General features: G+C 36.2%; 1 protein-coding gene across 2 annotated transcripts in view; it reads left to right on the top strand.

Moving 5' to 3' along the window:
- UBE2K (ubiquitin conjugating enzyme E2 K) overlaps positions 1–26,283 on the top strand; it is a 75,180-nt gene that overhangs the window by 23,761 nt on the left and 25,136 nt on the right. The window contains exons 2-3 of one of the 2 annotated variants that reach the window (XM_060110881.1): positions 17,737–17,830; positions 22,026–22,084. In XM_060110881.1, the coding sequence (XP_059966864.1) occupies positions 17,737–17,830; positions 22,026–22,084 (153 nt within the window). The remainder of the gene's footprint in view (positions 1–17,736; positions 17,831–22,025; positions 22,085–26,283) is intronic. The other variant, XM_060110889.1, reaches the window with a different exon arrangement.

Here is a 26,283-nt window from a genome sequence, read left to right as displayed (position 1 = left end):
ACCCAGAGTCCATAGTTCACCTTAGGGTTCACTCTTGGTGTTGTTTATTCTGTGAGTTTGGACAAATGTATAATGACGTGTATTTATCATTATAGTATTGTACAGAGTATTTTCACTGCCCTAAAAATCCTCTGTGCTCTGCCTGTTCATCCTTCCCTCTCTCAAAACACTGACAACCACTGATTTTTTAACTGTCTCCATAGTTTTACTTTTCCAGAATGTTATAGAGTTGGGATTGTGTAATATATAGCCTTTTCAGATTTGCTTGTTTCACTTAATAATATGTATTTAAGTTTTCTCCATATCTCTTCATGGCTTGATAATTATTTTTATTGCTGTATAATATTTCATTGGATGTAACAGCTTGTTTATCCATTCTCCTGTTAAAGGACATCTTGTTGGCTTCCACGTTTTGGCAATCATGAATAAAGCTGCTATAAACATCTGTGTGCAGGTTTTTGTGTGGACATCAGTTTTCACATCCCTGTGGTAATTACCAAGGAGTGTGATTGCTGGATCATATGGTAAGAGTATGTTTAGTTTTTTAAGAAACTGCCAAACTGTCTTCCGCAGTGGCTGTATAATTTTGTATTCCCACTAGTAATGAATGAGTGCCTGTTGCTCCACAACCTTGTCAGCATTTGCTCTTGTCAGTGTGCTGGATTTGTGCCATTCTAATAGGTGTGTAGCTGTATCTCACTTTAATTTGCATTCCCCCATGACTTGACTGGAGTGTCTTTTCATATACTTATTTGTCATCTGTGTGTCTTCTCTGGTGAGGTGTCTGTTTAGGTCTTTGGCCTTTTTTAAAAAAAATAAATGTATGTATTTTGGCTGTGTTGGGGCTTTGTTGCTGTGCGCAGGCTTTTCCCTAGTTGCGGTGATCAGGGGCTACTTTTCGTTCAGGTGCACGGGCTTCTCATTGTGGTGGCTTCTGGTTGTGGAGCATGGACTCTAGGTGTGTGGGTTTCAGTAGTTGTGCCTCGAGGGCTCTAGAGCGCAGGCTCAGTAGTTGTGGTGCACGGGCATAGTTGCTCTGTGGCATGTGGGATCTTCCCAGACCAGGGCTCGAACCCGTGTCCCCTGCATTGGTAGGTGGATTCTTAACCACAGCACCACCAGGGAAGTCCCTTTGACCCCTTTTTTTTTTTTTTTTTTTTTTTTTTTGTGGTACTCGGGCCTCTCACTGCTGCGACCTCTCCTGTTGCGGAGCACAGGCTCCGGACGTGCAGGCTCAGTGGCCATGGCTTATGGACCTAGCCGCTCCACGGCATGTGGGATCTTCCCAGACCGGGGCATGAACCCATGTCCCCTGCATCGGCTGGTGGACTCTCAACCACTGCACCACCAGGGAAGCCCCCTTTGGCCCATTTTTAAATTAGGTTGTTTTCTTGTTGAAGTTTAAGAGTTTTTTGTGTATTTTGGATAACAGTCCTTTATTGGATATTTCTTTTGCAGGTATAGTCTCTCAGTCTGTGGCTTGTCTTCACTCTCTTGACATTGTCTTTTGCAGAACAGTTTTTTATTTTAATGAAGTCCTACTTATCAGTTATTTCTTTCATGAATTGTTCCTTTGGTGTTATATCTTAAAAAATCATAGTCATACCCGTGCTTTATACTTTTATATATTATGTTTATGTTTGTGATCCATTTTGAGTTAATTTTTGTGAATGGTGTAAGGTCTGTGTCTAGGGTGTGTTTTTTTTTTTTTTTTTTTTTTTTTTTTGCGGGATCTCAGTTCTCACACCAGCGATTGAACCCGGGCCATGGCAGCAGAAGCTGAAATCCTCATCATTAGGCCACCAGGGAATTTCCTGCGTGTGTGTGTGTGTGTGTGTGTGTGTGTGTGTGTATCTTATTGTTTCAGCACTGTTGTTGAAAAGACTGTCTTTGCTCCATTGTATTGCCTTTGCTTTTTTTTTTTTTTTAAGATCAGTTGGCTATATTTATGTGGGTCTATTTCTGGGCTGTCTATTCTATTCTATTGACTTATTTCTTAAATCTTTGGCCAGTATTACATTGTCTTGAGGTCTGTAATTTTATAGTAAGTATTGAAATCGGGTAGTGTCAGTCCTTTATTTTTTTGGTTCTTCTTTGGTATCATTCATCAGAGTTTTGTAGTTTTCCTCATATAGTTTTTGTACATATTTTGTTAGATTTATACCTAAGTATTTTTTTCTTTTTTCTTTTTAAAATTTCTGGTGTTAATATAAGTGGTATTATGTTTTTTTTTATTATTATTTTTGCGGTATGCGGGCCTCTTACTGTTGTGGCCCTCTCCCGTCGTGGAGCACAGGCTCCGGATGCGCAGGCTCAGTGGCCATGGCTCACGGGCCCAGCCACTCCACGACATGCGGGATCTTCCTGGACAGGGGCACAAACCCGTGTCCCCCGCATCGGCAGGCGGACTCTCAACCACTGCGCCACCAGGGAAGCCCTGGTATTATGTTTTTAATTTCAAATTCTGCTTGTTTACTCCTGCTGTATAGGACGGCAGTTGACTTTTGTATGTTTACCTTGTATCCTGCAACCTTGCTATCATCACTTACTTGTTCTAGGAATTACTCTGTTCTTTCAGGTTTTCTACAGAGATGATTATTTCAAACAAAGACAGTTTTATTTTTTCCTTCCCAGTATGTGCACCTTTTATTTCCTTTTCTTGTCTTATTGCATTGGCTTGAACTTGGTGTATGATGTTGAAAAGGAGTGGCAAGAGGGGATATCCTCACATTGTACCACATCTTACTGGGAAAGTGTTGACTTTCTCACCAATAAGTATGAGGTTCGTTGTAGCTTTTTTGCAGATATTCTTTATCAAGTTGAGAGAGTTCCACTCTATTCCTGACTTACTGAGAGTTTTTATTGTGAATGAGTGTTAGATTTCATCAGATGGTTTTCCTGCACCTTTTGATATGATCATGTGGTTTTTGTTTTTTTAGCCTGTTGATTGGTTGGATTACACTAATTGATTTTTGAATGTTGAACCAGCCTTGTATATACCTGGGATTAAATCCCACTTGGTGGGGATATATGTATACATATAGCTGATTGACTTTGTTACACAGCATAAACTAACACATTGTAAAGCAATTATACTCCAGTAAAGATGTTAAAAAAAAATCCCAGTTGGTTCTGGTGTATAATTATTTTTATATGTTGTTAGAATCTGTTTGCTAATATTTCATTGACGATTTTTGCATCCCTGTTCATGAGAGATATTGGTCTGTAGTTTTCCTTTCATCTGTGTTTGTCTCCTTTTAGTATTAGGGTAATGCTGGCCTCACAGAATGAATTAGGAAGTATTCCTTTTGCAACTATTCTGTGAAAGAGATTGTAGGGAATTTCTTCCATAAATGTTTGGTAGAATTCATCTTTGACACCATCTGGGGCTGGTGCTTTTTGTTTTGGAAAGTTATTAATTATTCAACTTCCTTAATAAATGTAGTCCTTATTCAGAGTGTCTATTTGTTTTTGTTTTGACAGAGTGTGTCCTTCAGAGAATCAATCCACTACATCTAGGTTATCAAATTTGTGAGCATAATCATTCACAGTACTCTTTTATTCCTTTGTGGGATTAGTAGAGATGGCCTCTTTCATTTCTGATATTTAGTAATTTGTGTCTTGTCTCTTTTTTGTTGTTGTTGTTAACCTGTCTAGAGGCCCATCAATTTACTTGATTATTTCAAAGGACCAGCTTTTGGTTTGGTTGATTTTCCTTTGTGTTTTCAATTTCATTGATTTCTGCTCTAATTTTTATTTTTTTAGGCCGCACTGTGCGGCATGTGGGATCTTAGTTCCCCAACCAGGGATCGAACCTGTGCCGCCTGCATTGGGAGCATGGAGTCTTAACCACTGGACTGCCAGGGAAGTCCCTCTGCTCTAATTTTTAAATTAATTTTTCTTTTGCTTCCTTTGTATTTAATTTTTTCTTTTTCTAGTTCCGTAAGGTAGAATCTTAGATTATTGGTTTTTTCTTCTTTTCTAATACATGCCTTCAGTGTGAATTTTGCTCTAAGCACTATACTTCACTAAATCCCACAAATTCTGTTAAGTTGCATTTCTGTTTTCAAAGTTGGAAATGTTTAAAAATTTCTCTTAATATGTGTTATTTCACTCGTGTTATTTAGAACTGTGTTGTTTAGTATTTTGAGGTTTTCCTGCTATCTTTCGGTCATTGATTTCTAGTTTAACTCCATTGTGGTCTGAAAGCATGCTTTATATGATTTCTGTTCTTCTGAATTTGTAAGATGTGTTTTGTGGCCCCAAATATGGTTTACCTGGTAAATATTCTGTGTGACCTTGAGAAGAATGTATATCTTGCTGTTGGATGAAATAGTCTATGGTTATCAATTAGATCCAGTTTGATTGTTGGTGCTGATTAGTTCACCTGTGTCCTTACTGTCTTTCTGCCTGTGGATCTGTCAAATACTGGCAGAGGAGTGTTGTAGTCTTTGGCTATAATACTGGACTCATCTAACTCTCTTTGTAGTTCTATTGCTTTTGCCTCATGTATTTTGAAACTCTGTTGTTATGCTCATACAGTTTAAGTTTTTTGTTGTTGTTTTTGTTTTGTGTTTTTGGCCATGCCGAGCGGCTTGCGGGATCTTAGTTCCCCATCGAAGTCCCCAGGGAAGCCCCCAGTTGAAGTATTTTTAATGTCTTCTTGGATAATTGACCTGTTTATCATTATGTGATGCCCCTCTTTATTCCTGGTAATTTTCCTCGCTGTGAAATCTGCTTTGTCTGAAATTAAAATGACTACAATTTTCTTTTGTAAAAAAAAAATTATTTATCTATTTATTTTTTTGGCTGCATTGGGTCTTAGTTGTGGCACACGGGATCTTTATTGCGGTATGTGGGATCTAACGTTGCGGCTCATGGGCTCTTCATTGTGGCACACGGGCTTCTCTCTAGTTGTGGTGAGTGGGCTCCAGAAAGCGTGGGCTCAGTACTTGCAGCACACAGGCTTAGTTGCCCCAAGGCGTGTGGCATCTTAGTTCCCCGACCAGGGATCGAACCACGTCCCCTGCATTGGAAGGCAGATTCTTTACCACTGGACCACCAGGGAAATCCCCACTACAACTTTCTTTGGATTAGTATATTTTTCTCCATCCCTTTACTTTTTTTTTCAAAATTGTGATGTTGTAAAATATGCATAAAAGTCACCACCTTAACCATTCACGTTGCCGTGAATCCACTCTCCAGAATATTTTCATCTTGCAAAACTGAAAGTCTGTACCCAGTGAACAATAACTCCCTTTTCCCTCTACCCCCAGCTTCTGGTAACTGCCATTTTACTTTCTGACTCCGTAAGTAGAATCATAAAATATCTTTTTGTGACTGACTTATTTCACTTAGCATAATGTCCTCACGGTGCATCTATGTTGTAACGTGTCAGATTTCCTTCCTTTTTAAGGCTGAATAATCCATTGTATGTGTACACCACACTTTGTTTATTTATTCATCTGCCAATAGGCACTTGGGTTCTTCCACCTTTTGGCTTTTTTGAATAATGCCATCATGAACATGAGTGTGCATATTATCTTATTTGAGACCCTGCTGCAGTTCTTTTGCGTATGTACCCAGAAGTGGAATTGTTGGATCACATGGTAATTCTGTTTTAAATTTGTGTGTGTGTATGTGTGTGTGTTTTCAATTTTTTGATGAACCATACTGTTTTCCATTGTGGGCACACCATTTTATATTCCCACCAGTAGTGCACAGAGTTCCAGTTTCTTCACATCCTTGCCAACACTTGTTATTTCCAGGTTTTTTTGATAGTGGCCATCTCAATGGATGCAAGGTGGTATCTCATTGTAGTTTTGATTTGCATTTTCCTAATGATAGTTGCATAGTGATATTGAGCATCTTTTTACGCACTTGATGGCCATTTGTATATCTTGTGGAGAAATGTGTATTCAAGTACTTTGCCATTAAAATTTTTTTAATGGTTTCCCTATTATTTATTTTTTAAAATATTCATTCATTCATTCGTTATTTATTTATTGGCTGCATCGGGTCTTAGTTGGGGTGCACGGGCTCTTCATTGCAGTCTTAGTTGCAGCTTTTCTCTAGTTGTGGCACATGGGCTCCAGTGCGCATAGGCTCTGTAGTTGCGGCATTCAGGCTGTCTAGTTGCGGCATGCAGGCTTAGTTGCCCTGCAGCATGTGGGATCTTAGTTCCTTGACCAGGGATCGAAGTGGTGTCCCTGAATTGCAAGACGGATTCTTAACCGGTGGACCACCAGGGAAGTCCCACTTTGCCATTTTTAAATTAGGTTGTTTTTTGTTGTTGAGTTTAAGAGCTCTATATATTTTGGATATTAACCACTTGTCATTTATATGATTTGCAAATATTTTCTCCTATTCCATAGGTTGCCTTTTCACTGTTGATTGTATGGTTTGATACACAGAAGTTTTTCATTTTGATGTAGTCCATTTTATTTTTACTTTTGTTGCCTGTGTTTTTGGTGTTGTATTTAAAGTGGTTTTTTAATAGACAACATGAAGTTGAATCTTTTTTTTAATCTACTTCAACAGTATATTTTAATTATTTAGACCATTGACATGTAAGATCATAGTTGATAGTTGGATTAATGCCTACCATATTTTTTAAATGGTTTTCTGTTTATTGCCCTTGTTCTTTGTCTTCCACTCTTTTCTGCCTTATCTTGTTTTTAATTGATCATTTTATATGATTCTAGTTTTTTTCTTCTCTTAAAGTAGCAGTTGTGCTTTTTAAAAAAAAAAAAAACTTTACCCTTGAATTGCCATACACACTTACTTAAAAGTGCTCTTCCAGGAATTCCCTGGCGGTCCAGTGGTTAGGACTCTGCACTTCCACTGACAGGGGGCCTGGGTTCGATCCCTGGTTGGGGAACTAAGATCTTGCAAACTGTGTAGTACAGTCAAAAAAAAAAAAATGCTCTTCCAGATAACACTACATTACTTCATGGGTAGTGCATATTTTACTTCATCTTCATTTATTCCTTCCCTAATGCTGTTCCTTTCTTTAAATACATTCCAAGTGTCTGATGGATATCATTATCCTTCTTTCTAAAGAATTTCTTCTAACATTTCTTGCAAGGCAGGTCTGCTGGCAACAGATTCCCTTAATTTTTGTTTATCTGAAAAGTCTTTATTGTTGATTTCTGAGGGATAATTCCATTGGATATAGAAATCTAGGTTGGTGGGGCTTTTTTTTTTTTTTTAACATTTTAAATGTATCACTCTATTCTCCTCTAGCTTCCATGAATCCGAAGAGAAGTCTAATGTAACTCTTATCATAGCTCCTGTATAGGCAAGGTGTTTTTTTTCCTCTGGCTTCTTTCAAGATGTTTTCTTTGTTCTGATTTTCTTCAGTTTGAATATGGTATGCTTAGGTATAGATTTTGGTTTGAACTCTGAGCTTCCTGCATCTGTGATTTGGTATCTGTCATTAATTTAGGGAAATTCTAAGTTATTGCTTCAAATATTTCTTGTTTTCTTCTCCTTCTGGTATTCCCATTACTCATATGTTACACTTTTTGGATATTCTGTTGTCTTTTTCATGTGTTTTTCCTTTGCATTTCAGTTTTGGAAGTTTCTATTGACACTTCTTCTAGCTCACTGATTCTTTCTCCACATTTATGTACTAATTGAGTCCATCAAAAGCATTTTTTTTTTCTGTTACAATCTTTTTGATTTCTAGCATTTCCTTCTGATTCTTTCTTAGAGAGTCCATCTCTCTGCTTACATTACCCATGTGTTTTGGGTGTTGTCAACTCTTTCTGTTACAGCACTTAGCATACTAGTCATAGTTTTAAATTTCCAGTCTAATTCCAACATTTCTGCCATATCTGAGTCTGGTTCTGATGCTTACTCTGCCTCTTTAAACTGTGATTTTTGTCTTTTAGTATGCCTTGTAATTTTTTTCTTGAAAGCCAGGCATAATGTACTAGAAAAGGAACTATATAAGTAGGTCTTTAGTGTTAGCTTTTATGTTTATCTGGCTAGGGTTTAGGCTGTGTTTACTATTTGCAGTAGCTATAGGTGTCAGGCTAGAGGGGACTGGAGGGTATTGCCCCTCTCTCAGGTTGGTTAGATCTGTTAAAACCCCAATTGATGTTATGCTCTGGTGAAATAGTTTGCAGGCAGGCCTTCTTAAGAAGAATCAAGTACTCTGGGCTTATTTCTAAATAAGAGAAATGGCTACTTTCTCCCTTCCCTTGCCAGAAGCATGAGGGGATTTTTCTCTGATCTTCACTGTGAAAACCTTGTAGGAATCCTGGAGGTAAAAATTTACAAAAGTGGTAGGGCCCCCTGGGAGTTTTTCACTCTCAGATTTATCCCCACTGTGCCTCCCAGCAATGTCAATTACAATTTAGGTTTTCATACTCTGGTAGTGGTTCAAGCAGAGATGCTTGTGAGCTTTTGTTCTGGTTTGATTCTCTTTTTCTGCCCTTTGTCTCTCCAGTTATGGGGGATGTGGTTGACGCTGTGACTTCAAGTCTCTGATGGATCTAAGAAGAGTAGTTGATTTTCAGTTTGGACAGTCATTTATTCTTCTCATTTCGGATTTCACCCATTCTACCCCATTCCATCTTCTTCATTACATTATCTGCCATCCTTATTTTTAACGTCTAACTCTACCATAGCTGTGTCATGAGCATTTAAACATACTGTTTAATGGCTATGTTATAAAGAAACCCCACCTTCTGCCCTCTTTCTTCATCCAAACTACTGCTTTGTTTCTCACTTCCCCCTTTATAGCCAACATTTGGAGGAGTTCTCTCTAATCATGCTCTCCATTTCCTCACCTTTCGTGACTATCCAGTTAATAGTGGGTGCTTTTATCTTTTCACTTTGCAAAGACCTCCCTGCTGCTCAGCCTTTTTAAAGTGTTTCAGAACAAAAGTTACATGTGTATGTGTTTAAAATAATTTTCAAACAGCACCATGGTCTCCCATTTACCTCAGATCCGTAGTTCTTCATTTTCCTACCCTCAGGGATCCACCATTGCCAATTTCTTGTATGTGTTTTCGGAAGTTTGTGTGTGTGCACATTCAGGGCTTTCACTGTGAAGAAGATAATTTTTGCTTATTTTTTCTTTGTGCAGTCTTAATAGTAATATATGTAAAGTCTAAAGTCTCTTTGAGTTAAGTGTAAAATAAAAATTCTAAATGGTAAATATTGTGTCATAGTGTAAATGGTGGTGTGTATTTCTTACTGGGCAGACACTGGGGCATCCTATATTTGATGGTATCTTAAGAGTCGGTGAAATAGAATGTATATGCCTTGGCTTCTGCATCATCTTTGGAACCAGGCTTTGCTGATTATTAGCTGTGTGTGATCTCTTTGTATCTTAGTTCCTTATTGGTAAACACATAAAATTGTTGTGAGCATTAAATGAATTATTACATATAAGTCAGTTAGGATACAGCTTATATGGTGTATTAGTTATTATCATTAATCTCTCAGCAACATTAGCTACTCTTTTTTTTAAAATAAATTTATTTATTTACTTTTGGCTGCGTTGGGTCTTCGTTGCTGCGTGCGGGCTTTCTCAAGTTGTGGCAAGCAGGGGCTGCTCTTCATTGCGATTCGCGGGCTTCTCATCGTGGTGGCTTCTCTTGTTGCGGAGCACAGGCTCTAGGCGCTCAGGCTTCAGTAGTTGTAGTGTGTGGGCTCAGTAGTTGTGGCTTGTGGGCTCTAGAGTGCAGGCTCAGTAGTTGTGGTGCACGGGCTTCAGTAGTTGTGGTGTGCGGGCTCAGTAGTTGTGGCTTGTGGGCTCTAGAGTGCAGGCTCAGTAGTTGTGGCACACGGGCTTAGTTGCTCTGTGGCATGTGGGATCTTCCCGGATCAGGGCTTGAACCCATGTCCCCTGCACTGGCAGGTGGATTTTTAACCACCGCACCACCAGGGAAGCCCTAACTACTCTTCTTTTTGAAACATTTTTCTTTCTTTGGTGCCAGTGATAACAGACTATCCTGGATTTTTCTCTTACCATATCTTCAGCCGAGCTCACTCCTGAACTCTAGACCTGAGTTTTCAACTGTCTACTTTCCCTTTTGGATTTTCATAAATATCTTTTTTGAACATGTCCAAAGCTGAATTTTTGATTTTCCTTCTTCCCCAAACTCTGACCCCTCAATTTCCCATTTCCTTATCTTAGTTATTGTTTTACCATCCACCCAGTGGAAAATCAAAACCATAAGAGTGATCCTTGTTCCTCCTTAGGATCATACAGTTTTGGTATGTAATAACTAAGTCCTATAAATTTTATCTCCTACCGGTCTTAATTCATCTGCTTCTCTTCATCTCAGTGTACTTTCTAATCACTCTCACTGGATTCCTAACCTTCTTCTCTGTATCTGCTTTAATCTCCCTCCAGGCATTTCCCTCCCACTGCAGCCAGGATGTTTTAAAAGACCCAAATCTGTTTGTTTTGTCACAACTTTTTTTTCTTATTGTTCTTCATGACCCTGCATAATCTGGCTCCTGCCTACTTTCCCTCCCTCATTTCTGCTCTTTTATTCTGTGTATTCTAGTCACATTGGTGGCTTTTCAGTTTCTAAACATGCCAAGTCCTTCCTTGCCTCTACTTTGCAAACAGGATGAACTTTCTGCCTGAAATGTTGTCATTGCCTAAGTTAAATCTTTTAAAGGTGCTTTCCTGAGGGAATCCTTTTCTTATCATGACTCATGGTATCCTATCCTTCATTTAAAAATTATATAATTTGTTTAATACCTTAGAATGAAAACTCTATTTATGGGGATAAGGTAGGTTAGAGAACATTTCTGATTGATGATTTTACCACCAGTACCTATTTGCCTTGCAAATGATGGGTACTTAATAAATATTCATGGAATTAGTAGGTTCAGAACTGTAATTATTCTGTATTCTAGATTGTGTGAATTGTGATGACAAAAGTCCAGAAAGTAAAATTTTAATGGCACACTGTTGCTGTAATTGGAGAGGCTATTATTTCCTGGTTCTTTGGAGCTACACTGTCCAGTACTGTACCCACTAGCTATGTGTGATTTTTTCTTTCCTTCAAGTTTTAAAAAAATTACTCTTTTAAAAAGTGTATTAGTCGGTGGTTTTTAGTATATTCACAAGGTTGTGCAGTTATTACAAGTATCTAATTCCAGAACATTCTCGTCACCCCCAAAAGAATCCCTGTACCTATTAACAGATCCTTCCTATTTTCCCCTCCTCCGTGAGAAACTGATATTTTACTTTCTGTTTCTGTGGATCTGCCTATCACATGTGGCTTTAGAACACTTGAAGTGTGGCCATTCCAAATTGAAAGGTGCTGTAATTGTAAGTTAGACACTGAATCTTGAAGACTTAGTATGATAAAATGTGAAGTATCTCAGAAATTTTAATTTTGATTACATGTTAAAATGATAATTTTTAATATATTGGAGGTAAATATTAAAATTTCTCCTGTTTCCTTTTACTCGTTTTAATGTGATTCCTAGAAAAATTTAAAAATACATTTGTAGAACACTCCCTCACACCATACACAAAAATAAACTCAAAATGGCTTAAAGACTTAAAATATAAGACATGACACGATAAAACTCCTAGAAGAAAACATAGGCAAAACGTTCTCTGGCATAAATTGTACCAGTGTTTTCCTAGGTCAGTCTCCTAAGGCAAGAGAATTAAAAGCAAAAATAAACAAATGGGACCTAACCAAACTTAAAAGCTTTTGCATAGCAAAGGAAACCATGAACAAAACGAAAAGACAGCCTGTGGACTGGGAGAAGATATTTGCAAATGTTGTGACCAACAAGGGCTTAATTTCCAAAATATACAAACGGCTCATACAGCTCAATAACAAAAAAAACCAAACAACCCAATCAAAAAATGGACAGAAAACCTAAATAGACATTTCTCTAAAGAAAACATACAGATGACCAGCGGGCACATGAAACAATGCTCAACGTCATTAATTATTAGAGAAGTGCACATCAAAACTACAATGAAGTATCACTTCACACCAGTCAGAATGGCCATCATTAAAAAATCTACAAATTTTAAATGCTGGAGGGAGTGTGGAGAAAAGGGAACCCTCCCATGTTATTGGTTGGACTGTAAATTGGTGCAGCTACTATGGAAAATAGTATGGAGGTTCCTTAAAAAACTAGAGTTGCCATACGATCCAGCAATCCCACTCCTGGGCGTATATCCAGATAAAAGTATAATACAGAAAGATACATGCACCCCAGTGTTCATAGCAGCACTATTTACAATAGCCAAGACATAGGAGCAACCTTAATGTTCATCAGCAGATGAGTGGATAAAAAAGATGTGGTGTATATACATATACATATACATATACATATACACACATGATGGAATACTAGTCCGCCATATAAAGAATGAAATAATTCCATTTGCAGCAACATGGATAGACCTAGAGATTATACTAAGTGAAGTAAGTCAGAGAAAGACAAATATCATATCACTTATATGTGGAACCTAAAGAAATGATACAAATGGGGAATTCCCTGGAGGTCCAGTGGTTAGGACTCAGTGCCTTCACTGAGGTGGCCCGGGTTCAAGCCCTGGTTGGGGAACTAAGATCCCGCAAGTTGCATGCGCCCCCCCCCAAAAAAAAGATGCAAATGAACTTATTTACAAAATAGAAACAGACTTACATAGAAAATAAACTTATGGTTACTAAAGGGGAAGGGGGTGTGGAAGGGATAAATTGGGAGTTTGGGATTAGCAGATACAAACTGCTATATATAAAATAGATAACAACATCGTACTGTTTAGCACAGGAAACTATTAAATATCCTATAATAAACCATAATGGAACAGAATATGAAAAAGAATATATATGGGGGCTTCTGTGGTGGTCCAGTGGCTAAGACTCTGCACTCCCAATGCAGGAGCCCTGGGTTTGATCCCTGGTCAGGGAGCTAGATCACACATGCTGAACTAAAAATCCGGATTGCTGCAACTAAGACCCGACGCAGCCAAATAACTAAATAAATATTTTTTTAAAAAAGAATATATATGGGCTTCCCTGGTGGTGCAGCGGTTGAGAATCTGCCTGCTAATGCAGGGGACATGGGTTCGAGCCCTGGTCTGGGAGGATCCCACATGCCGCGGAGCAACTAGGCCCGTGAGCCACAGCTACTGAGCCTGCGCGTCTGGAGCCTGTGCTCCACAATAAGAGAGGCCGCGATGAAGAGTGGCCCCCACTTGCCACAACTAGAGAAAACCCTTGCACAGAAACGAAGACCCAACACAGCAAAAATAAATAAATAAATTTAAAAAAAAGAAAAGAAAAAGAGAAATGGTCATATAATTACCATTAAAAAAAGCATATATATGTATAACTGAATCACTTTGCTGTATACCAGAAGCTAACCCAACATTGTAAATCAACTATATTTCAATTAAAAAAAATACAATCACTTATGAATAACTGGAAAAAAATAAAGTACATTTGTGGCTTATGTTATATTTCTATTGGATAGCACTGGTCTAGAATTTGTTTTTTATTTTTATTTTATTTTTTTTTTATCTTTTTGCGGTATGTGGGCCTCTCACTGTTGTGGCCTCTCCCGTTGCGGAGCACAGGCTCCGGACGCGCAGGCCCAGCGGCCATGGCTCACGGGCCCAGCCGCTCCGCGGCATATGGGATCCTCCCAGATCGGGGCACGAACCCGTATCCCCTGCATCGGCAGGCGGACTCTCAACCACTGCGCCACCAGGGAGGCCCTAGAATTTGTTTTTTAGTAAGGACCACTAATGTGTCCCCATGGCCTCAGTTTCCCATTTTTCTTCTAGTCTGTTAGTTTCCATGTCAGCCCTGCTTTGGAAATGTGAATGTCCCACGTTTCAGGTTTTTAACTGCTTAGGAGGTGGAAATGTTTCTTCTTGGGCCCTAGAATAGTAGGGGAAACATAAGTCATTTATGTTAAATTATGAGAAAGTAATGGCAAGTGTTAAGCCTCATTTCCAACAAATGAGGAAGAATTGAATTTCACGTTTATTTACATGATAATAATGAGCAATGTTCCTGAATTTTGGTAGTAGTGATTTGACTAGGAAACAAATTAATAGTTTTTTTAATAGCATATGAGAATTATCTATAACTTTAGGGGTCATTTAGAATTATATTTGCTTATCTGAAATTTGGATTTAAATTATATTTTAGAAAACTTTTTCCAGAATAAATAGAAGAGAGGCTAAAGTGATAAATTATTCCTTTAAAGTATAATATTTGCTTTATGTAGAAGTTTTCTGCTCCAACATCATTATCAAAAGTCAACATATTGAAGTGTTAAATGGCTACTATACGTTCAGCATTTACTATTTGGTAGGCATTAATACTGTATTCATTAAATTCCCCCATGAACTGTATGTGGTAGGTACTATTATAATTCCCAATTGACTGAGGATGAAACTGAGGTATGGAGTGGTTAGTTAACTTGCTCAAGGTCACATAGGTAGTATGTTTTAAACAGGTTAAACAACAGTAGCTTATACTTAGTGCTTTCTCAATAAAATCTATCAATTTTTAGTTTTTCCCAGGAGAATGTAAGCTCCAAGTGGGCAGGGACTTAGTTTTGTCACTTAATTGTTTCACTGACAGTTGAGATTGCTTTCTGGCATGTAGTAGATCCCAGGAATTATTTGAAAGAATTTTGTGATGATGATGATGTCAGTTCATCAAGAGACTTGGCCTTGAGAATCTACTAGAATTGCTTTAAATTTTGCACTGTTGCTTATTAGCAGTAATGTTCGTTTATCTACCACTTCCAAATTAACTTCAGCATTATGTACTGTTTGGCATACTTTATGCATGTTATATCTTAATAAAATATTTAATAAAAAATTGTTACTAGGGGCTGTAGCTTTTTTTCATCTCTTTTCCTTTTATGTGTTGGAAATGCATTGGAGCCACAAGGAAACATAAGAAAAATCACGACTACCAGAGGTCCCACTGTGTGTTTAGATACGTTGGGAGAAGAAAGTATAGTAAAGCAACTTTCTAACTGTCCTTAGAAAAAATAGTATAGTAATAAAACAGTTCAAGGTCTCATCCAAAAGCCTCAGCCTCCCTGGTTGTTGCAGTCATTAAAATAAAAAACACATGATTTTATTTATTTTTAGAAATTAGTTTCCATTCTTAGTTTGGAAACAGACCTGTGAAATAAATTTTATAAAATACGGCTTTGAAATCAAAGGTTTTTGTAGTTAATAGTGTTAGGAGAAGGGTAACTATGCTACTTCTATCCAGGAAATTTTCATTTAGTTCTGAGGTGTATTCTCATTTTACAATAATAAAATTGAGAGTTAGATGGTGACTTACCTGAATTAACATCACAAATAAGTGGCAGAACTGGGAATCACCTCACATCTGTCTCACTCCCAAGGCCATGATTTTTTAAAATACTGTCATTTTTCTGTTTTCCATTTTTTCCCCTTACGGTTCTTGAGTCTTAAAGTGGGATTTTAAGTTATTTTGTGTGGGCAGTGGAGTTGGAGTTTTGGATTGTGGAAATACTGGATGTTTGAATTAAAGTATGGATGTAATGATAATTGTTGCGTGATGGAAAAATTAAGCTGTGAAAAATCTGTCTTTAACTTTCCATTTTCTTTTTATCTTTGGTTATATGTGGATAAAAACCCTACTCTAGAACATAGAATACTTCTTTATAATGGGATTCATCATGGTGATTGTATTTTCTTGAGTTTTTTAGTAAATTTTTCATACACGAATAGTGTTCTTTCCCTAGAGTGAAAAAAAGACTCACTTTTCTCTGAATTACAATTTTGGGGGAATGAGGACAGAGGTAATCTTGTTTATTAATATTTGTTTACTTAGCATTTTACTAAACAAACAGTTGGGGGCAATCTAGAAGGCAGCTTTTCTAATTTGTTACTTCTTTCTACCCTTCCTCAAACTTCAGTGTAGTAAGTGTCCTTTAGTATCCTTCCATTTTAGGATTATTTACTTCTTTTGGGGAAGGGGATATTGTGGGAACCTTATAGAGAACTTTGAAAGCATTCACGATTTGCAAGATTTGGTTACTCTTGTTTCCCTTAGAAATCGTAGGGGAGAAAAATAGATGTCTGTAAGTTACACTTTGGGCTTCTTAAATTGGTCAGTGAACGAACGTCTGGTGCCTGTGATTTTCATTTTAACATTATTCATTCCTGTGCTTACTGGAAAAAGTATTTTACCATTACTAAAATTGTACATTTCATCCTCTTCTGAAAATACCAAGGATGATAATGATTTTTTTTAGGGCACAGGAAGAAGTTCCCCATTATGCATATTTATAATTAAATTTAATTTGGGGTAAAATTATCTTCAGAAAAATATGAAATACTTTAATCCCAAATGTAGAAAAAGGTTATGAAATAAACCAGTACTAGTTAAAATTCATAAAGTAAGTTTTTTAATCCTACGTTCTTATTAAAAGATAAGATAAATTAGGAGTCATGAGATCTTTAAAATTTGAGTTTTAAATTATGTATTTTTTCTGTACTTAACATTCGGTACTAAACTGTTTAGTACAGAGAAAGTGAAAATGATGGTGTCTTCTCCTGGGGGTGAGGGGAGGAAGTCAGGGACCTTAAAACAATAATTCCTACACTGTTCCATCCAGTAAGCAAGTTTAAGAAGGTGGGTTCAAAAGCAAAAATTTACTTTTGAAATCTTGTGGGGCTTTCTTTCATAAGAGTACATGTGTCACTTAGGTATAAAGTACAAAATAAGTAGATGTAGATAAATATAAAAATCCTAACCAAAAAATGAAAGGAAAGCTTTGTATATTAAGGATTTATGTTTTAAAAAATTGAGAAAAGGGGAGGATCATTGTGTTTGGTGAATAGACCAGTAAGATACTGGGGTAGGTTACATAATGTAAGCAGAGAGCCTATTTGCAGGCAGGTACTTGGGAGCGTTAAAGTGAATCCCACTTGAGGGTTTCCTGAATCATGATCACTGTTTACTATGAGAATGGATTGTTAAAGATTATTGAGAGATTGAAGTGATAATATTGATATGACAGTACTTTGAGAAGTGTAAAGTACAGGATAAGTAGATGTAGATAAATATAAAAATCTGTTTTGAGAAGTAAGTAATTGCCACTGAAGTAAACTAAGCAGAAAAACAGTTTGAGGAAGGAATTAGAAGATTCTATTGAGGCATTTAGGCTTTAGGAATTATTGTGGAAAGCGAAGCGATATTAATTAGACAGTTAGAGCTTTCATCATCCTGGTTGATGGTGTAGTATTCCAGTTAACCTAAACATCTAGAAATTTAAGTGAGAGCTTATAGCCTAAATAGTTTTTAATGATCTTGAATTTTCTGTTTGGGCTAGAACCCATGTAGCCCAGGGGTATCGAATTGCAGAGTTCATCTGCAGATGAGTAGAATTATCACTTTGGACCTAACACACATGAACTCAGCAAATATAAAATAAAGGTGTCTGCTAGTTTTCTCTAAACATTCCTGTAAAGTCAACCAGACATTGTACTGTTGTTCAAAGTGGTGTTATGTCATTAAAAACATTGCAGTTAAAATTTGTTAGTATTTTTGTTTTAAATATTCAAGTTGGCTAATTACGTTCTAGAAAAGCAGACTATTATTTTTACTAGAGCAGATAAGCTTATGAAAGAGCGTGTTTCAAAATTTTTTATAGGTAATACTTTAAATAAAAATAGGCTTTTTTCTTGCTGATATAACTAACATTTATTTTCTGTTTATTTTTAAGACGAGCAAAAATCAAATTAAAGTAGATCTTGTAGATGAGAATTTTACAGAATTAAGAGGAGAAATAGCAGGACCTCCAGACACACCATATGAAGGCAAGTACTTTTTTCTGTATCAAAATATTGTGCGTATTAGAACTTGTCCGAAACATTAAATCAGAATAATCTCAAGCATTTATAAACTACGTGAAAGTTAACTTCATTTGGCTTAAGGATATATATAGCAGTTTTTAAATAATAAATTTAGATACTTATCTAGACTGATTTTTCTTACTGAATTTTAGCTAATTTTTTTCTTTTTCCAAAGAGCCAAGTTACAGGTTATATTATATTAGAATCTAGCAGTATAAAACATCTAGCATGTTAAGCCTTTAACTTATATGGACTCTCAGTTACCCTTCATATGGTATCTGTAAACAAACCTTGCCTTAAATTTCTGACTTATGTTAATTTTTAAAGAAAAACTTCTCTCCCCTGTTTGTCATTTAGCATGTAATTTACTCATATGTCTTCATACAGGCTGTATTCCCAATATTTAATTTTCTTTATTCAGGAAAGCTTTGAGTGATCGTTTTAAGACATATAGAAAGGAGGCAGTTTTGCTGAACTCTGTTTACAAACTAAGTCTATAGCTACTTTAGACCATGGAATTGGGTGGTAAGATAGAGAAAGAAGCTTTATAGCTTTTTATTCCCTCATTAGGCAGATCCTCAGTAGTGAGTGTTACTGTAAATTTGGATTATATAGCATAACCAAGATTCTTGCATATAATAAGCATTCAAATATTTGTTTAAAGGAGATCATGTCACGGAATTTGTAGTAGTAGCACTTACTGAGTTCTTACTTGTTAGAGGTTTACGTGTATTTTCTCATTCAGTCCTTATAACAAATCTTATGAGGTAAGTACGGTTATCACTGTTTCATAGATGAAGAAACTTAAGCTCAGGAAAGTTAAGTAACTTGGCTAAGACATCTAAGCAGCACAGCTGGGATTTGAGTCCTAATAGCCTTTGACTCCAAAGCCTGTGTTTCTAATCACTTTCTGCTCTTGAATAAATCAGGATTGATTGAATATTGGAAGTGGTGGTTATGTCTCCTTTGAATGTAGTGGTTCTACAATTCTGTAATGAACAGTTACCCAAAATTTTTCAGAAAAATTCAACGTTCTAGACTGTGTTTCTGTTTTCATTCAAAGTTTTAAAGACCCTAGAATGTCTTTAGCACGTTCTACCAAATCTTAAATGACAAAATTTTATTTTCTGTTTTACAGTTCATATGAGCCATTTCTAGACTTATTTAATTTTGTATATTGTTTTGTGAGTGCCTCCTGTATGCCAGGCCTCATGTGGATGCTTTCATGGATGCTATTCATTTAGTCCTTTTGACAGTTGTTAGATGGAGAAGAGATCTTTAGTTATCTTATAAAAATCAAGTTCGTCCTTAATAGCAGATATTGTTTGTAATGATATACAAGCTTCTTCTTGAAGGTATACATTATAAATATTCTTGAATTACTTTTTAGGTTGTTTAGATGTATTTTTGAAAGATAGTAGGGCAGTAGCATTATCACCATGGAGCTCTTCCAGTAAATTGATATTTATAAACAAGAGATCTCCTGATCTAGGCAGAATGTTTATTACCTTCTTAGCAACCCTTAATAAAGGTACATGAATTTTTTAAAAATTGGACAATACTTATTTGTAGGATGATTAAATTATAACTATACCACATTCATTGGTTAGAAACAAGTTTGGTCATTTTTAAGTGCTTATGTCTGCTGCTGCCACTAAATGAGACATTAATGTTTGATAAGATTAGTTTTAATATGCTTCTTGGGTATATATTTGAAGTAGATTAACTTAAATTGTATTCTTTTTATCATAAAACTGTTGAAGTTGTTCATTTTGTTTAAGAAAAGCACATTCGAGGGCATAAACTTAGGTACTTTTTTTTGAAATACGAACAGGGGTAAAATATTTTGCTAATATTTATCTCAGGACTCTTGCTAAATTTTGAGGGATTTTTATTTTGAGGGTTTTTGTTGTTGTTGTTGTTGTTGTTGTTGTTTTATCTCAATAGCCAGGGCAAAAGTTTACATGTGGAATGTTAAATTGTTAATAACATCATTAAGAAATCAGGTAGCTATTTTATGTAGTGTTAAAAGTAATCAGATTGAGTTAAAATGACCATATTGTACATGTTTTCTTCTTTTGCCTTAATGGCTCAGTGGCAAAGGAACAATTTAGTTCTTGAGGCTTTGTACCTAACAGTTGTTTTAAATTTAGGGAATCATTCTTGGTATTTTTTGAAAAATTCATCCCTTCCCCATTTAAAGATTATAAACGTGTAGTAGTAAAAGCTGTTCTTCAAGAAGTAAATGTTTTATAGTGAAAGCTGTTATGATAATAATAATGTAGTTATCATAAAGCTCCCTTAGTTGTGTTACTCTGATATTATATATCAAATAATGCTGTGGTTAATGCTGTATTGATTATATATTGAAGTTGTCAAATAATGCAAGACAGAGCATACCAATAGCACATGGAGTAGAAATAGGATTTGGGGAACTCTGGGGTCCAGCATTATTTATATAGTATTTCAGGGCTCTCACACTGCTCTTAAGAGATTGTTTTGGACATTCAAGAAGTAAAAACTTTATATGAAAGGTTATAGAGACAGTAATTTGGAATTTAATGAAAAAAGTAAGATTCATAGGAAGGAAAAAGAAGAATGTACACATTACTCAGGTTAAATTTATTATACCTATATTTGAAGCTAGCATTTATAACTCTGAATATAAACAGTTATCTCTGTATACACAAAAATTTCTTGAGGTACTCTTCTCTTACCTGTCTTTTTTTGTTTCTTTTTTTTTTGACTTCTTTCCTTTATATTTCACTGCTGCTGTATTCTATGTGCTTCAGGCATCTAGTTCAACTTGTGCATTAGTCAGTATGGGATCCTATTAAAAGGAATAAGCAAGAAAAGAAGAATTGGCACCAAAAGGGCTTGAAGAAAGTGGTACCAAGTGAATTGCTCTTTTGTTTTTTTCTTAGATCCACATTCATCTGTTCTAACAATGGAGAAAGTGGCAGGATATACTGAGAATTGAGTGTCGGAATTTTGAAGTCAGTAGAGTTCCTAGTGCACAATTACTGTTTTTGTTTTATTACGTTTTATTATGGAAAATTTCAGATATATACAGAAGGCAAAAACCTCCAGGCACTCATCAGCCAGCTTTAATAACTATCATTTCATGGCCAGTCTTTGATGTAATTCATCCCTTGATTATTTTGAAGCAAATCCAGGCATAGTTTCATATATAAATATTTCACTAGCACAGTTTTATTTGCTGTATTTTGGAATGATAAATATTCTTTGGTAATGGATCATAAAATCTTAGAATTGGAAGGTTCCGTAGAGGTACGATTCAAATCCAGTCTGCCATCCAGTGCAAGATTCCCCCTTCAGAGTTTCCTGAGAAGCAGTTATCCTCTCCCTTTAATATCCTAGTTATGGGAAGCTAGATAAACTTTAAAAAAAATTACTTATTTAGCTGCTAGTTGCTCAAGATAACTTCAGACCAATATGGAATGTTGCCTACTGTTTATATGTTACTGGTTAGAACAGTCTCTTTGTATACCCATTTACAGGAAGAGACTAGGTTTTTGTCTTTATTCCTGCCTCTTGTCTTACTGTTGAATTTTGTTTTTTAAATTTTAACAAGAAGTGTTGGCATTTAATTTAATGTCCCAGATTAAAACTTTGGGACATTTTTGCATTTGAGAGAACCCGCTAGAAGTAGATTTTTCAGTTTTTGGCGTAATCTGTGTATCCTTTTTCTCTGTACCACCTATGCCTTTATACTTCCCTACCTTCTTTCTTTTTTTCTTCTTTTCCTTTTTTCTTTCCATTTTTTCCTGTTATTTAGCAACTCTTCTCAGTGTGGACTAAAGGAAACAAAAGGAGATGGAACCTGTGCTATGTAATTGTTCCAGTGAAGTCTTTGTCATTGGATTGTCTGTGGATTTAATGTATTCATCCATCTCTCCAATTATTCACTGATAAACTAATACCAGTTGTTTAAAATGGGTATTCTGTATGCTTTAAATAACCTTTAATTTAAAAACTAGTGCTTTTGTTTATTTCCTTTTTGGGTTTCAGCTTTAAAATGAATCTGTTGTAATTGACTATAAAATAGTATATGTTTTGAAAAGTTCTATCACTATATCTGGCTTTACATATTGGAAGTGAGCAGCACTGTTAACTTTCTGTTTTCCCCATTTTTTAGGAGGAAGATATCAACTAGAGATTAAAATACCAGAAACATATCCATTTAATCCCCCTAAGGTATTGTAAGCCTATTTTTGTGCATGAACTATATTTCTTGGCTCGTTTAATTAATATGTACTTTAGTGTTTATTAAAATTACAAATTTTTTAGTTTACTGTGTAAATTTAGCATGGACAAGATGTCAGGTAATGACAGATGGTTTGCTTCTGCAATTAGAATGAAAAGTAAGCTTACTCAGAGGCAGCTAGTAATAGCTTTAGACAGGAATAGGATGTGTATCTGACAACGGCTTAAAATTCTAGGTCTGGAAAAACTTATAGTGTTCCCAAATTTAGAGGATCCTTATCCAAGTCCTTATTTGCCTCAGAGAAGTATATTTTTTAGGGAAGAGAGTACTCTGAATTTATTCAACAATTATTTGAGTACTTTGTGCCAATATAGCAATACGTAAGACTTACACTGCTGTCCTTGCTTTCATGGAGCTCATGTTTTAGTGGGGGGAGAAAAATGAACAAATCATTGCAGCTGTGATGAATGTTAAAAGAGGAAACAGAATAATCTAGGATTGTGTATAACAAGGGGAACTAACCTAAACTTATATTTTGACTGAATTGCTTCCTTTATGTCTTTACTTTTGCTGTCATCACCATTTTAGTTTAGGCATTCAGCTTTATTACCTCTTTTGCCTATTATTTAATCACCCTTTCATCTTTGCCGTACTATTCATTCTTTGCACTGCTGTTCTATAAATCTTCCTAAAGAGCAGTTTTGATCATGTTTCTTTTCTTTCCTTGTTAATAGTCTGAACTCCTTAGCTGGGCATTTAAAAGCTCCTGTAACCTGACCTTAGTCTTTTTTTCCATCCTAATCTTCTGCTGCCCTCACCCACAATATGAGTCTCTTTTTCTCCAGCCTAGATTATTTGCTGTTTGTAGGTTAATGCTTATTCTTTCACACTTTCCTGTCATTTTCACTTGAACCATTGTCCCTATCATTTAAAATTCTACTTTTCTTTTGAGGTCTAGGTAAAGTATCACTTTCTCCATTACGCTGTGCCTGTCAAAATGTTTCTCCCTCCACTCCCAATAGCATTTTATATAATTTATATAGTACCACCACAATTACAGTACCAATTAATGTATTGTATTATTTGGGGATATGTATCTTTCACTAGCTTTTGTGCTCCTGAGGTCAAAGACCCCATGGCTTAATACACCTTTGTATTTTCTATGGCTTCTGAAAGTACAGTGTCCCTTGAGCATATGATAGTAGTCACTCAGAAAATGTTCCAGAATTCATTCATTCAGCCTACTGGTTGTCCCCCATTTAAGAATAGACACAGCAGTGGAAGTTCCAGGGTGAAGTTGAGTCACCTACCAGTTTGAGGTGCCTGTTATTCTGTTGTTTATGTATATCTATTTTCTGATAAGCCTGGTTGATGTTTTTAAATTGTGGTAAAGTATACATAACATAAAATTTACTATTTTAACCATTTTTAAGTGTGCAGTCTAGTGGCACTAAGCACATTCACATTGTTTTGCGTGTATCACCACCATCCATTTCTAGAACATTTTCATCTTCCCTACTAAACAATAACTCCCTGGTATTCCACACTGGTAACCACTGTTACACTTTTTCTCTGTGAATTTTTCCTACCCTAGGTACCTCATTTAAGTGGAATCATACGATTTTTGTCCTTCTGTACCTGGCTTATTTCACTTAGCATAATATCTTTAAGGTTCATCCATATTATAAATTGTGTCAGAATGTCATTCCTTTTTAAGGCTTGATAGTATTCCCTTGTACATACCCACCACATTTTGTTTATCCCTTTAACCATCGATGGACATTTTGGTTGTTTCTACGTTTTAAGCCTGGTTGATTTTTTTTTTTTTTTTGCCTTTTATAAAAGTTTGTGTTTGTTGTAGAAATTTTTTTAAAAATAAATTTATTTATTTATTTATTTTTGGCTGTGTTGGGTCTTTGTTGCTGTGCGTGGGCTTTCTCTAGTTGCGGCGAGCAGGGTTACCCTTCGTTGTGGTGCGTGGGCTTCCCACTGCGGTGGCTTCTCTTGTTGCAGAGCATGGACTCTAGGTGCACGGGCTTCAGTAGTTGTGGCTCACGGGCTCTAGAGCGCCGGCTCAGTAGTTGTGGTGCACGGGCTTAGTTGCTCCGCGGCATGTGGGATCTTCCTGGACCAGGGCTCGAACCCATGTCCCCTGCATTGGCAGGCGGATTCTTAACCACTGCACCACCCGGGAAACCCGCATACTTTATTTTTAAAGTAAGTTGTAATATTACTGAAAAACCCATTAAATTAGGAAAGCTCTAGCTCAGTGATTTGTCGAACTTACTATTGGAGATTAGGTTGTGAATTTTCCTCTTTTTCCTTTGTGTTGTAAGTACTTTAATATATGAAATTGAGTATAAATACCAATGCTAATAGCCTTCTATGAGTCTTCCCTTCTGCACATGCATATTTAAAATAAAATAGCATTTTCTTTTGTACAATAAGTTAGTTAAAGCAGGTTTAATATTGTAACTTCCTTGAGTTCCAAGCTTGAAACTGGAAATTCCTGATGGAAATAGAGCTCACGTCTACCATGAGGTGGAAGGTAAAATATTTGTTGAACTAAAGAGTGCATAAATATAGGCTGCATCCTGTGGGAAGAGATAAGATTATTGATGATGGTGTACCAATATAAGTAACTAAGAATCATCGCCTTCCTTTGTTTCAGTCTGGTAACACTGTGTACATAGTGTTAAGATTTTTGTTTCTAAATTCTTTGAGTGCTCCTCAAAGCTAATGAGTGTTGTCAAGTTACGCAGACAGTTGCTAGTATTAGTTTCATTTGTGAAAATAAGGAAACTTGAATTGTTATTCATATAAGTATTTTAGTACTGTAAACCATCCCATATTTGTTTTGTAATCATAGTCAAGTATGACTCAAGTAGGTCATAATAAATGTCTTTGTTACTTTTATACTTCATCCCTTCCAAGTTCTTTGTACATTTTTGTTGCTATAGGTTGGGGATGGTAGTACTCTGGGAGAAAGTGATGAATACAATGGATATGAATTGAGCGTAGAATGATGGGGTATATGTGGTTACCATTGGTAATATTAAGAGTTGAGAAAGAAGTGAAAAATCTAAGAAAGGAGATAGTTGATGATAAAGAATGACAAAGAGAGGAATAGATAAAAGAGTGTAAAACTACACAAAGAACTACTTACAGGACAGTTACTTACATCTGTACTGGTAGATAATGGAGTGGCCTCTTGAAAATTAATTTCTTTATTAGATTATCTGAAAATTCAAAGCTATTTATTTCTAACTGTAGATTGTAGTACAAAGAAATAGTTCAATAATTTCCTTGGTCCTGCATATAAGCATATTTATTTTTCATGTAGAGTCTACAGAGAATCATGTATTGAAGATTCTTCTTTAAAAAGCAAGATACAATTCACACATCCTTAGATCATCTGCCTAAATTGTAAACCTTCTGACATCTTCAGTAGTAATTTAAAATTCTGTTTTCCTCGGGACTTCCCTGGTGGTCCGGTGGTTAAGACTGCATTTCCAGTGCAGGGGGCACGGTTCAATCCCTGGTCGGGGAACTAAGATGCCACATGCCATGTGGCGTCGCCAAAGTATTAAAACAAACAAACAAACCAAAAAATATATATATATATATATATATATAAATATTATTGCACATTCATTCAGTGTGAGGCACTTTAGATACTTGGAGTGCTCTACTAAGCAGGATAGACACCATGCATTTTAGAGAAGACCAGGCAAATAAGAAAGAGATGATAGAAGTGTGATCAACTACTGTGACATAGGAAAGTACAGGGTGCTATGGGACAGGTCAGGAAGAAGTGATTATGGAAGCTGAAACTTAAATGATAAGTAGGAGTTAGCCAGGAGAAGAGGATATCGAGGTGTGTTATTGAAAGAAGAAATGTATGAAGGCCCTGAGGCAAAAAAAAAAAATTTTTTTTTAAAATATGACTTGTTGAACACTTGTATTGAATGTAGGGTAGATGTGAGGTTTGAGAGTGAGGCTAGAATCAGTTTAACAGTGTGGGCTTACATAAACGGAATGAGAAGTCGTTAAAGGGCCTTAAGTAGAATAGTGACATGAATCAGGTTTGTTTTCAAGGGCTCTCTGGTTTCAGTGTGGAGAATGGATTGGAGGGAAGAAAACTGAAGGCAGTGAAGTCAGTAAACTGTTCAGTAACCCAGGTGAAGAA

The sequence above is a fragment of the Mesoplodon densirostris genome, chromosome 1, assembly GCF_025265405.1.
Source record: "Mesoplodon densirostris isolate mMesDen1 chromosome 1, mMesDen1 primary haplotype, whole genome shotgun sequence".
Classification (NCBI taxonomy): Eukaryota; Metazoa; Chordata; class Mammalia; order Artiodactyla; family Ziphiidae; genus Mesoplodon; species Mesoplodon densirostris.
Note: the sequence above shows the minus strand (reverse complement) of the source record. Positions and strands in the feature narration are given on the sequence as shown.